Source organism: Chiloscyllium punctatum, chromosome 8, assembly GCF_047496795.1.
Source record: "Chiloscyllium punctatum isolate Juve2018m chromosome 8, sChiPun1.3, whole genome shotgun sequence".
Classification (NCBI taxonomy): Eukaryota; Metazoa; Chordata; class Chondrichthyes; order Orectolobiformes; family Hemiscylliidae; genus Chiloscyllium; species Chiloscyllium punctatum.
In genome coordinates this window covers 25,831,480-25,843,582 of record NC_092746.1, presented here as the reverse complement: position 1 = coordinate 25,843,582, position 12,103 = coordinate 25,831,480, and the positions used below count along the sequence as shown (strand labels likewise).

General features: G+C 40.7%; 1 protein-coding gene across 2 annotated transcripts in view; it reads right to left on the bottom strand.

Moving 5' to 3' along the window:
• The window catches only part of LOC140480421 (zinc finger protein 385D-like), a 1,040,629-nt gene that overhangs the window by 639,521 nt on the left and 389,005 nt on the right, over nt 1–12,103 (bottom strand). The window contains exon 1 of one of the 2 annotated variants that reach the window (XM_072575256.1): nt 478–784. The exons of the other annotated variant lie outside the window; for it this stretch is intronic. Coding sequence (XP_072431357.1) covers nt 478–487 — 10 coding nt within the window. The 5' untranslated portion in view covers nt 488–784. Of the gene's footprint in view, nt 1–477; nt 785–12,103 lie in introns of those variants that run through there. 2 annotated transcript variants of the gene reach the window in all.

Here is a 12,103-nt window from a genome sequence, read left to right as displayed (position 1 = left end):
CCAAAAGATGGTCATTAAGTGCCATAAAAAAAATGCAAAAGGTGCCCTCAAAAAGTAAACGCAGCTATGAAGTCACCATCTGAGCAGAATTTCCAACTAAAGAATACAATAGTAAATAGCAAATGACAAATTCACATTTGTCATCATTGCATTCATTAAAATATACTGAAATCAAACAATGTAATCCTGTGATACAGATTCTTTTGCAAACCCGTTAAATCAAGGAAGAAAATCATTCAATTAAGACACGGAAGCATTGAATTCTAATGGAGGCACTGAAAAACTAGGGTCGGTAGTCTACAAGGAAAGATACGCTATGACCAGACTGCTACCTCTTTGTCATTCAAGTCTATCACACTTTGCAATTGTATTATGCTAGCTAGGTGAAAGCGTGATGGAAAGCAGCATAGTTAAAGAAACAATGATAGCTTTCATGTTGCAGCTCTTGTCTTTTGTTATTCTCTCACATTAACTCACCCAGAAGCATTGCGTTCAATGCTAGTAAAAGCTGGACCAAGCTGTACAGATCTTCTTGACTCTCCAGTGGCAAAAAAAATTACTATTATATAGATGAATAGAGCAGTGCCTCTTGAGCTTTGTCTATTTTCTTCACACAGCACACTGTGAAGTATCAGATCTGAATTAAACCTCTAACTGTGGTGAATTCGCCCTCTGGCTGGTCTTTTTCTTTGCACTCGACAAGCTTGACTATACAAAACCAGCATTAAAACAATACAAAGACTATTAGTGACCACAGCTGAGCTAAAGGCAAGTGTGGAAGGAAACTGCATGAGAAGGTCTGCTGGAATAACAGAGCCCTACACTGACACTAGACAGCAATTCAAGCAGTCTGAAATTGCATCAAATTACTGCTTCTAAGCACCGCTAATCTGCGGGCTTTCACGCAGCACTGTAAGAGCTGCTCAGCTGCAACGTGAAGGAGCCTTCGGGTTTATAGCTCATGTCCAGAGGAGTACTCTTTTAATCTCGTCCACATTAATATGTGACACAGCTTTACACAGTAGCAAAAATAATAGCAACTAAAAAAGGAACTTGCTGCGTGAAAACAACATCATTTTACCAGCTCATGATGTGAAGCTGGCAATAATTGTAACATGAGAGATCCACGTGTGCAATCAGGTGAAAAACCCAAACCATCTGTTTCTTCTCTCATAAGTAATGAAATATATATATAAATAATCGAACAGGATTCCATAATTTCTGAATTTGGGTGTCAACTTACTCATCACCACATTGGTCAAATTTAGAGCACTGCATTTGTGATAGGTTCTTGACTGGATCCACTATTGGGAATATAAAATGGTGACTGGAATGATAAAATAAAAGAGGCTGTATTTTTAAGCATTAGCAGATGAGAAGTAGCTATTAAAATACAACATGGCAACAAAACCCCCTGTTCTCACTTCCCTCTGACCTCTACCTCTTTCTCCCATTTTATGAGAGATGGTAAAGGTATTAGGCAACCCATTTACCCTTAAGTCTATTGAGGCCCTTAGGTAATCAATAAATGTCAATTCCAGGACCTCTTTTTTCTCTCTCCGCTATATTACAACCGGCTTAGTGCCCCCTCAGGAGGAGGCCCAGGACATCCAGCTAACCTGGTGGTTTTTATGTGACAAGCTGCGGTCTGACAAGATAACAGGAGACCTCCCTCCACCCAGCCCTGCCAGGGACACTGTCTGATCCTGGCAATACATCCAACTTATATGCAGTCTGACTTTTATAACCTTCTCTTCTTTGGGGTCTAGTTTAGTTCCAGCAGTGACAATAAGCTGCCCCTTAAGATCCAGCAAGATCTTGATGATATCATGTCCCACAGTTTGGAAGTAACATTGCAGAAAGAAAAGTGCATGCAATGACACATACTCTGAGGTAATTACATTGCTGCATCTCAAATTACTTTTGCTTTTACAATTTTTTTGTCAACGTGCGTAACGTTTTTACAAAATGGTTTCTCCACTCCACTATCTCCTCTTGGAACTTAGTTCCCTCCCTGTTTCTCACTGATTAACTTTAGGCTGAATTCTTCCAAAAATTGGATTAGTGTCAATTTCAGGAGTTTCATAGAGGGTTAGCTTATACAATTCTCTGCTGTACCTCACTGCTCTCACATTATCTCATAGTATTTGGTGGAAGTGCTCACTATCACCAAGGTGTTTGGGGTTTCTAACCTCTAGTATTATAGTTAAGGTCCAGCTGAATACGAAGTTAAATGTTGCCAATCAGAAATAGACCTTCACAGTAGATATAGTGGAATGCAACTAAAAAGGAAAACTTCTGAGTATATATAGGTGCCTCGGGTGACACTCCACATATGTAAATATATTTGCACTTCAAATCTTCATCTGTCTTATCAGCAGCAGCCACATGATGAAGTTACAGAAGCTACCCATTCTTAGCACCACTTCACTTTCCTTAACAACTATGCCAGCATAACATCTTTTGCTCTTGAATATGGCAGCATCAGTTGTTTATATTAACTTTTATTAAATAACAGGGAAAGTGAAAGGACAACACTGTAAAAAGCTTCATTTGTTTCTGGGACGAAACAAGATCTATTTTCCTTTTGAGCAAGAACAAATTTACAGTCAATGATTGATCTCTTCACCCACAAGCTGGACAGGACTTAATCGACATATTGAAAGCAGCTATCAGTTAAGTCCTATCTAGCTTGTTACACATGACACTGCTCTATCAGAGTGACGGTGATGTTATTCCTACTCAATGTCCTTACTTTCTTCCTCAAAAGACTGCTGCTACTCTCCTAGCTGTTCAGCGTTCATCACATCCATGCTTTGCCTGTTCCAGTTATGCAGGACACAATGTGTAAGGAGTATGCAGCACACTCTGCTTGGATTGTACTGCAAGACTTCCCCAGACTGACCTAAGCATTGGACACTCACCTTGTGGAGGAACACTGTGGTGAGAAGAACAGGCTGCATTTTATTCATTGAACTGCATTGAGCTCAGTCAGGGAGCTGTGTAATGACAACACTTTCTGTGTTTTCAAGGCTGCTGATTGACTCCCAGCAGCCATCCTTGTAAGGCCTTTGAAATGATGCAGGAACTGGAGCTTTAACAAGGATATAGGATTCATGTCATCTTACAGGATACCTTTCACAGACTTCTAAGAGGTGCCAATGATCACAAAGACCAAGTGGAATCCTTTTCTACAGATGAAATTTAGCTGCATTATGATATAATACTCTCAACGCAACCTGTGTATAGTATATAACATCCTGCACTTGGCGCAAGCCAGCTATGCTGAAAAAGCCTACAGCCCGGACTTAGCACTGACTCTGCCTCAGGGAAACTCAACGAAATTGTGGGAACTGTCACACATTGCTATGGTAATCACCATGATTCAGTAATCACAGGTGATTTTATAAGTGACTGCACAAACTTCATGTTCTCTCCTTTCTTACTGTGCCTGGCAACTCCTTTTAGATGTGAGTCTTTCCACCTTCCTATCCAACACTCATATTTAACTCTTCATCTCCACACATTACTCTCCGAGCCCTAGGCCTATAGCTTAGTGATACAGTGTTCTCACCTCGAATTCAGGGTATTGGTGACCATCATTGATCCCAACCTCCTGCAGTGCCCAAAGCTCTATTGTCTCACAGCCTTAAATGTTGATTGTGCCCTTTCACAATTATTGTCTCCTTTGCCTCCAATCCCTACAACTGACCTGCCCATGATATTCACAGCCTGGAAACATTCCACCACATGTCTCTGCTACCCAGTAAACCATGCTGGGGACATTATGCACAGCACCACCATCTTTAATATTTTCACACATAATAATTCGTGGTAGTTTTCAGGCACAGAGTCAACGCCTTTGTTCTTCTATATATCTTCACAAAATACATGTATACAGCTCTAAAATGTCAGATATGATCTGGGACATGTTAGATTCACCACCAGTAAAACTTCTTGCTGATATTAATTAAGGCAACTGATACTATGTGGGGAAAGATGTCCAAACAACATCTCAGCAAAATTAATTAAATAGTAAAGGTTAATGACATATCACCTGGTGACTAATTACAGTACATTTACAATAGATGATTGTCTTTCATGAGACATCAGATTCAACTTGAGAGTAAGTACACATTACTATATTGCTACATGCTAACACTAAAAAACAATCACTGAAACATATACTGGTATGGCACATTGATTAGCTCCTCCTAAGAAAAGTCCTTCAGTTAATGCTTTCCAGTAATTACTGCCTTAAACAAACTTTCTTCAACATGTTTTACTAGTTCTTAAAGTGTTCATAACGATTGTTTCAAATATATAAAGTAGGTTTATCACTGCCTCATCTCCCAACAAATGTCTGACTTTATAAATGGCTGATGACTTTGCTGGGCTGAAATTCTGCTTGAGGACAACATATTCTGGCACAGGTCACTGTCACATTTTGGAAGATATTTGTTGTTGAAGATTTTCGCTGGTAATGATGTCACTGTTGAAAATGTATTTCCGTTCCAAGGTCGTTAACTTGCATTACAGAAGGTAGTTGTATTCTGGAAGGATTAATCTTCCCCTCCTATTGCTGTAACAATGTAGACTCGTGTGTGATTCTTCCATTTTTGCTTGTATGTTTTTTGGATGGTATCATCGTTTTATCAGGATCAATCATACACAGTAAAGCTGACTGTGCTGTTTTGGTACTGCTTCTTCAAAACAGCTGAATTGACTGTATCAAGAACCTGCTACTAACTCCTGGTGATTGTAGTGTCAAAGATATCCGATGATCAGATTTTGAAGATTTATCTGTGGTTGGAAGACATTTAAATATTTGTTCTAAAGCCATGTGATGTTCCGCAAGGCTCAGCGTTGGGACCGCTACTTTTCACTTTATACAGTAACTATCTAGATGAAGGAACTGAGGGTATCCTGGCTAAGTTTGCAGACAATACAAAGATAGGTAGAGGGACAGGGTAACATTGAGGAGGCGGAGAGGCTGCAGAAGAATTTGAACAGGTTAGGAGAGTGGGCAAAGAAGTGGCAGATGGAGTACAACATGGGAAAGTGTCAGGTTATGCACTTTGCTAGAAAGAATAGAGGCATGGACTATTTTCTAAATGAGGAGAAAATTCAGAAGTCTGACGTGCAAAGAGACTTGGGAGTTCGAGTCCAGGATTCTCTCGAGGTAAACTTGCAGGTTGAGTCTGTAGTTAGGAAGGTAAATGCAATGATGGCATTTATTTTGAGAGGCATGGAATATAAAAGCAAGGGTGTGCTTCTAAGGCTCTGGTCAGACCACATATGGAGTATTGTGTGCAGTTTTGGGCTCCAAATCTTAGGAAGGGTGTACTGGCCCTGGAGCGTGTTCAGAGGAGGTTCACTAGAATGGTCCTAGGAATGAAAAGCTTAACATATGAGGAACATTTGAGCACTCTGGGTCTATACTCAATGGAGTTTAGAAAGATAAGGGGGGATCTAATTGAAGCACACAGAATATTGAATGTCGTGAACAGAGTAGATGTGGTAAGATGTTTCCATTAGTCAGAGAGACTAGGACCTGAGGGCACAGCCTAAAAGTATAGGGAAGACCTTTTAGAACAGAGATAAGGAGAAACTTCTTCATCCAGAGAGTGGGGAATCTATGGAATTCATTACCACAGAAGGGTGTGGAGGCCAGGTCATTGAGTAGATTTAAGACTGCGATAGATAAGTTCTTGAGTATCAAGGATTATGAGAGAAACTGAGAGAATGGGGTTGAGAAACTTATCAGACATGATTGAATAGTGGAGCAGACTTGATGGGTTAAATGGCCTAATTTCGAGTCCTATGTCTTATGGTCTTATGTAACAAGTAGTATCTTCTGGCCTGTCACTCAGGAGGAGGTATTGGATACTAATGTAATTAAGTTCAAATGGAGTACTTTCTATTTTTTTTTAACTCTTTGGCAAACAATCTTCTGAGACCTATGAATTCTTCCTCTTGTTCAGTAAATTTAAACAGGTCACTAATAGTTGGTTTCTGAACTAATTGAGTATCGTCAACATACTTTAGAACAGAAGGCTATAATTTAAAACTCCTCAATCAAGGAATTATTTTCAGATGAAATAGTAACACTTGCCCCAGTGTCAAGTTTGAAATTAGTTGGATGATCATTGACCTGTATGAACTTTGTCAGCTCTGGTTCAGATTAGCCATAGATTACCTCTCAGAAAGGTTGACAGGTAGGAGGCAGAAATAGCAGAAGGGGTTACTGGTTTTGTAGGATGAGGCAGTGAAGAACTCTTGAGTAGATCTGATGCATTCAATACTAAGGGTTGTAGTCAATTAGCTTTGTTGAGATGGGGGTGTAGTCGCAGTGTTAGGCTGAGTGTTATCCCGTGGCTGTGAGGTTGTAGTGAGAAGATGGTGGAACATGCCCTTGCAGAGCAGCAATGATCATTGACCTTCTTGTGGCACTTGTCAGTATACCTTTACACATGGGATCTATACTGCAATTTCAGTTCGGGCTGGCTGGTTATGTTGGTGTAGTCTTCATTCGCAGTCATCAGGAAAAAGGATTGCCATCCTCTCCATCAATCTCTCTGCCAGCACCTCCAGATCTCTGTTTTGAAAACTGGGACACTTTCAATGTCAAACACCATAATTTTAGAGTTAGTTCCTGGTTTGCAGAATCTGAAATGTGTATAGCTTGGCTTTAAGTGTGGTACCAAAGGTGTGGTAGCGCGAAGGTGCTGAACACTTTGTCACAACATTCCCTAAGAAATGCAGACATCCTATTTGTTGCATAATTAATTAGGTGGAAAGGGGAAGACCTTACAAGTATATTCAAGCTGTGTTCAGACTGGATGCCACAAAATATACTTGCCATCATACTTTAACTGCAAATGGAAAATTATTCAGTCCTTGTCATTCATGGTTTTCTTTCAAAGATGCTTGCTATATGTTGATAACCTCTATGTACACATTCACAATATTAATCTTCAGGTGGAATGACTGGTGCATTTGCTGAAAATATATCACTCTCTTACAAAAGTTGGCACAATAAAGCTGGATGTTGCTGCTGTTCCATGTATTTTCTTTAAATCACATCTGGAACAGTAACTTCTAGCGCCGAAGGAGTTAAAGGTGTTTTCTGTTGAGTTACCATGATAGTTTGGTGCTTTTGCATATTAGAAAGTTAACACATTCTAATGGACTTCTTCAGCTACGTTGGCTTTCTGTTCCCATCATTCTCTTGTCCCATTTTTGAGTTTCAGCTTATCTGAATAGTTCTTTGCAAAGGAAGATCATCTTCTGATTGTAACAGAAATGAAAGACACAATTCTAACCCAAATTCTATCTCCATTTAATTCTGAATGTAAATCACAAGAAGCACAAAATTCTGACAAATTGTAAAGGCTATTAATAAATTTGGCAACAGGTACTCCAGGAAGTTACATTCTATTGTTAAATCTTGCTCTCTCCATTATGCAATTATGTAAAGTGATTGTCAAAATATATTATAACATTGACAAAGGTATCTGTCTTACATTCTGTCATTTAATAAAATGATTAGCAATTGACCTGAAAAGTAAAGAAATGTATGTGTTTGTTCTGCATTGGGTGTCTGCTTTAATGTTTTCTGAGTTCATTTATAGGAAGTGGACATTGCTGCCAGGCCAGCATTTACTATCCATCCTTAGTTGCCCTTGAGACAATAGTCAGGGACTGTCTTCTTCAATTGCTGCAGGCCAGTTGTAGACCCACATGCTGTTAGGTAGTGACTTCCACAATTGTAGCCCTGTGCCACTGATGGTGATATATTTCCAAGTAAAGAGGATAAGTGATCTGGTGGGGAATGTACAGCTGGTGGTGTCCTCTTGTATAGAGTGCTCTTTTTCTTCTTGATGGAATTGATCATAGGTTTGGAAAGTGCTGTCTATTGAGCCTTGGTGAATTTTAATATTGCATCTTAAGGTGGTACACACTACTGCCAGAGTAAGAGAGAGAGTTAATGTTCAATGATGTGATGCCAATCGATCAACCTTTGTCCTGAATCGTGTCAAACTTCTTGACTATGTTTGGATCTGTACTAATCCAGACAAGTGGGGAGTAATCCATCATACACCTGTCATGTGCCTTGTAGAGGGTAGAGTCATAGACTCATAGAGATGTACAGCATGGAAACAGACCCTTTGGCCCAACCCAATCTAGTCCCACCTGCCAGCACCCTGCCCATATCCTTCAAACCCTTCCTATTCATATATCCATCCAGATGCCTTTTAAATGTTGCAGTTGTACCAGCCTCCACCACTTCCTCTGGCAGCTCATTCCATACACATACCACCCTCTGCATGAAAATGCTGCCCTTTAGGTCTCTTTTATATCTTTCCCCTCTCACCCTAAACCTATGCCATCTAGTTCTGGACTCACCGACCCCAGGGAAGAGACTTTGCCTATTTATCCTATCCATACCCCTCATGATTTTATAAACTTCTATAAGGTCACCCCTCAGCCTCTGACGCTCCAGGGAAAACAGCCCCAGCCTATTCAACCTCTCCCTGTAGCTCAAATCCTCCAACCCTGGCAACATCCTTGTAAATCTTTTCTGAAGCCTTTCAAGTTTCACAACATCTTTCCAATAGGAAGGAGACCAGAATTGCACGGATTATTCTAAAAGTGGCCTAACCAATGTCCTGTACAGCCACAATATGACTTCCTAACTCCTGTACTCAATACTCTGACCAATAAAGGAAAGCATTCCAAACGCCTTCTTCACTATCCTATCTACCTGCGACTCCACTTTCAAGGAGCTATGAACCTGCACTCCAAGGTCTCTTTATTGAGCAACACTCCCTAGGACCTTACCATTAAGTGTATATGTCCTGCTAAGATTTGCTTTCCCAAAATGAGTACCTCACATTTAGCTAAATTAAACCCTATCTGCCACTTCTCAGCCCATTGGCCCATCTGATCAAGATCCCATAATAATCTGAGGTAATCTTCTTTGCTGTCCACTACACCTCCAAGTTTGGTGTCATCTGAAAACTTACTAACTACACCTCTTATGTTCATATTCAAATCATTTATATAAATTATGAAAAGTAGTGGACCAAGTCAGAAGGTGAGTTACTCACTGCAGTATTCCTACCTCTGACCCAGTTGATTAGCCACAGTATTTGGACAGCTAACTCCGTACAATTTCTGATTAATGGTAAACCACCTCCACCCCTCCCCCAACCCCCCCCCCCCCCCCCCCCCCCCGCCCCCAGAATGCTGGTAGTGGTAGATTCAGTGATGGTGATGCCATTCAATACCAAGAGGTGATGGTTCAATTCTCTCTCGTTGAAGATGGTAATTACCCAGAATTTGTATGGCATGAATATTATTTGCTACTTTTCAGCCCAAATCTAGATATTATTCAGGTTTTTCCACATTTGGACATGGACTGCTTCAGTACCTGAGGTGTTGTGAACTCTGCTGAATATTGCAGAATCATCGGTGAACATTCATACTTCTGACCTTATGATAAAGGGAAGGCCATTGATGAAGCAGCTGAAGATGGTTGAGTGTAGAACACTACCCTGTGGAAATTCTGCAGAGATGTCCTGGAGCTGAGATGACTGATCCTCCAATGACTACAATCATTTTCATTTGTGCCAGATATGACTCCAAACAATGGAGGGTTCTCTCCTGAGTCTCATTGATTCCAGTTTTACGAAGGCTCCTTGATGCCACATTCAATCAAATGCAACCTTGATGTCAAAGCAGGCATTCTTACCTCACGTCTAGAATGTAGCTCTTGTTCATGTTTGAACTAAGGCTGGAATGAGGTCAGGAGATAAGTAGCCCTGGTGGAATCCAAATTCAGTATCAGAGAGCAGGTTTTTATACACCTTAGTGATGATAGAGAGAAGACAGATGGTAATTGATTAAGTTAGATTTGTCCTGCTGTTTATATACAGAACATACCCAGGCAATTTTCCACATTGTTCAATTAGTTGGAGAGTGACACAGTTAAATCTGAGACTAGGGTCCTGAACATAAAGAAAGCTAATTTTGTTGATATGTGGCATGTATTGGCTATGATAAACTGGCCAAGAATACTTAAGGGGTTGACAGTCGATAGGCAATGGCAGACACTTAAAGAACACTTAAAGAAATAAATGAACTTCAACAATAGTACATTCCTGTCTGACGCAAGAATCAAACAGGGAAGGTGGCTAAAACAATACTAACAAGAGAAATCAGGGATAGTGTTACAGTGAAAGAGGAGGCATATAAATTGGCCAGAAAAAAGCAGCAAGCCTAAGGACTGGGAGAAATTTTAAACTCAGCAGAGGAGGACAAAGGATTTAATTTGAAAGGAGAAAATAGAAAAGCACAGTAAGCTTGCGGAAAATATAAAAACTGACTGCAAAAGCTTCAATAGACATTGTTGTGGTTCTGTTCGCCGAGCTGGGAATTTGTCTTGCAAACATTTCGTCCCCTGTCTAGGTGACATCCTCAGTGCTTGGGAGCCTCCTGTGAAGCGCTTCTGTGCTGTTTCCTCCAGCATTTATAGTGGCCTGTCTCTGCCGCTTCCGGTTGTCAGTTCGAGCTGTCCGCTGTAGTGGCCGGTATATTGGGTCCAGGTTGATGTGTTTGTTGATAGAGTCTGTGGCACTCATCCACAGACTCTATCAACAAACACATCGACCTGGACCCAATATACCGGCCACTACAGCGGACAGCTCAAACTGACAACCGGAAGCGGCAGAGACAGGCCACAATAAATGCCGGAGGAAACAGCACAGAAGCGGTTCACAGGAGGCTCCCAAGCACTGAGGATGTCACCTAGACAGGGGACGAAACGTTTGCAAGACAAATTCCCAGCTTGGCGAACAGAACCACAACAATGAGCACCCGAGCTACAAATCTTCTCCCAAACCTTCAATAGACATGTGAAGAGAAAAAGACTTTTGAAGACAAATGTATGTCCATTGCAGTTAGAATCATGTGAATTCATAATGGACAAAAAAGAAATAGAAAATTAATTGAACAAATACTATGGATCTGTCTTTATTAAGGAGGACAAAAGTGACACTCTAGAAATGCTAGGGAACAGAGGAGCATGAAGGAGGAACTGAAAGAAATCCTTATTAGACAGAACATGGTATTGGTGAAATTGATGGGATTAAAACTCAATAAACCCCCAGAACATGTTGTTGTGCATCCCAGAGAACTTAATAAAGTGACCCGAGAAATAGTGGGTGCATTAATGATCCTTTTCCAGCATTCTATAGATTCTAGAAGAGTTCCAATGGACTGGGGGATTGCTACTGTAATCCCACTTCTTAAAAAAGGAGAGAGAGAGAGAGAAAAACAATGAGGAATTATAAGCTACTTATCCTGGCATAGGTGATTGGGAAAATGCTGAGGTCAATTATTAAGGATGTAATAGTGACATTTGGAAAGTGACAGGATTGGTCCAAGTCAGTATGGATACGCTAAAGAGAAATCAAACTTGACAAATCTTCTGGAATTTTTTGAGGTTGTAACTAGTAGAGTGGACAAGGATGAATCACTGAATGATTTGTATCTGGACTTTCAAAAGACTTTTGACAAGATACAACACAAGAGATTAATAAGCAAAATTAAAGCTCATGGTATTGGAGGTAACATATTGACATGGATAGATAACTAGTTGGCAGATAGGAAGCAGAGAATTGGAATAAATGAGTCCATTTCAGAATGGCAGGCAGAGACCAGTGGGGTACTGCAGGGCTCGGTGCTGGGACCCCAGCAGTTCACAATATACGTTCACAATTTGGACGAAGGAATTGAATGCAATATCTCCAAATTTGCAGATGGCACTAAACTGGGTGGGAGTGTATGCTGTGAGAAGGAGACTAAGAGGCTGCAGGATGACTTGGATGGGCTGGCTGAGTGGGCAAATTCTTGGCAAATGCAAGATAATGTGAGGTATCCACTTTGGTGGCAAAAACAGTAATGTAAATTTTTATCTAAATGGTGGCAGTTGTGTCAGGGTGGAACAATTGCTGAAAGTTGGCATGCAGGTGAGGCAGGCAGTGAGGAAAGCTAATGGCATGCTGGTCTTCATAGCAAGAGGATTTGGGTATAGGAG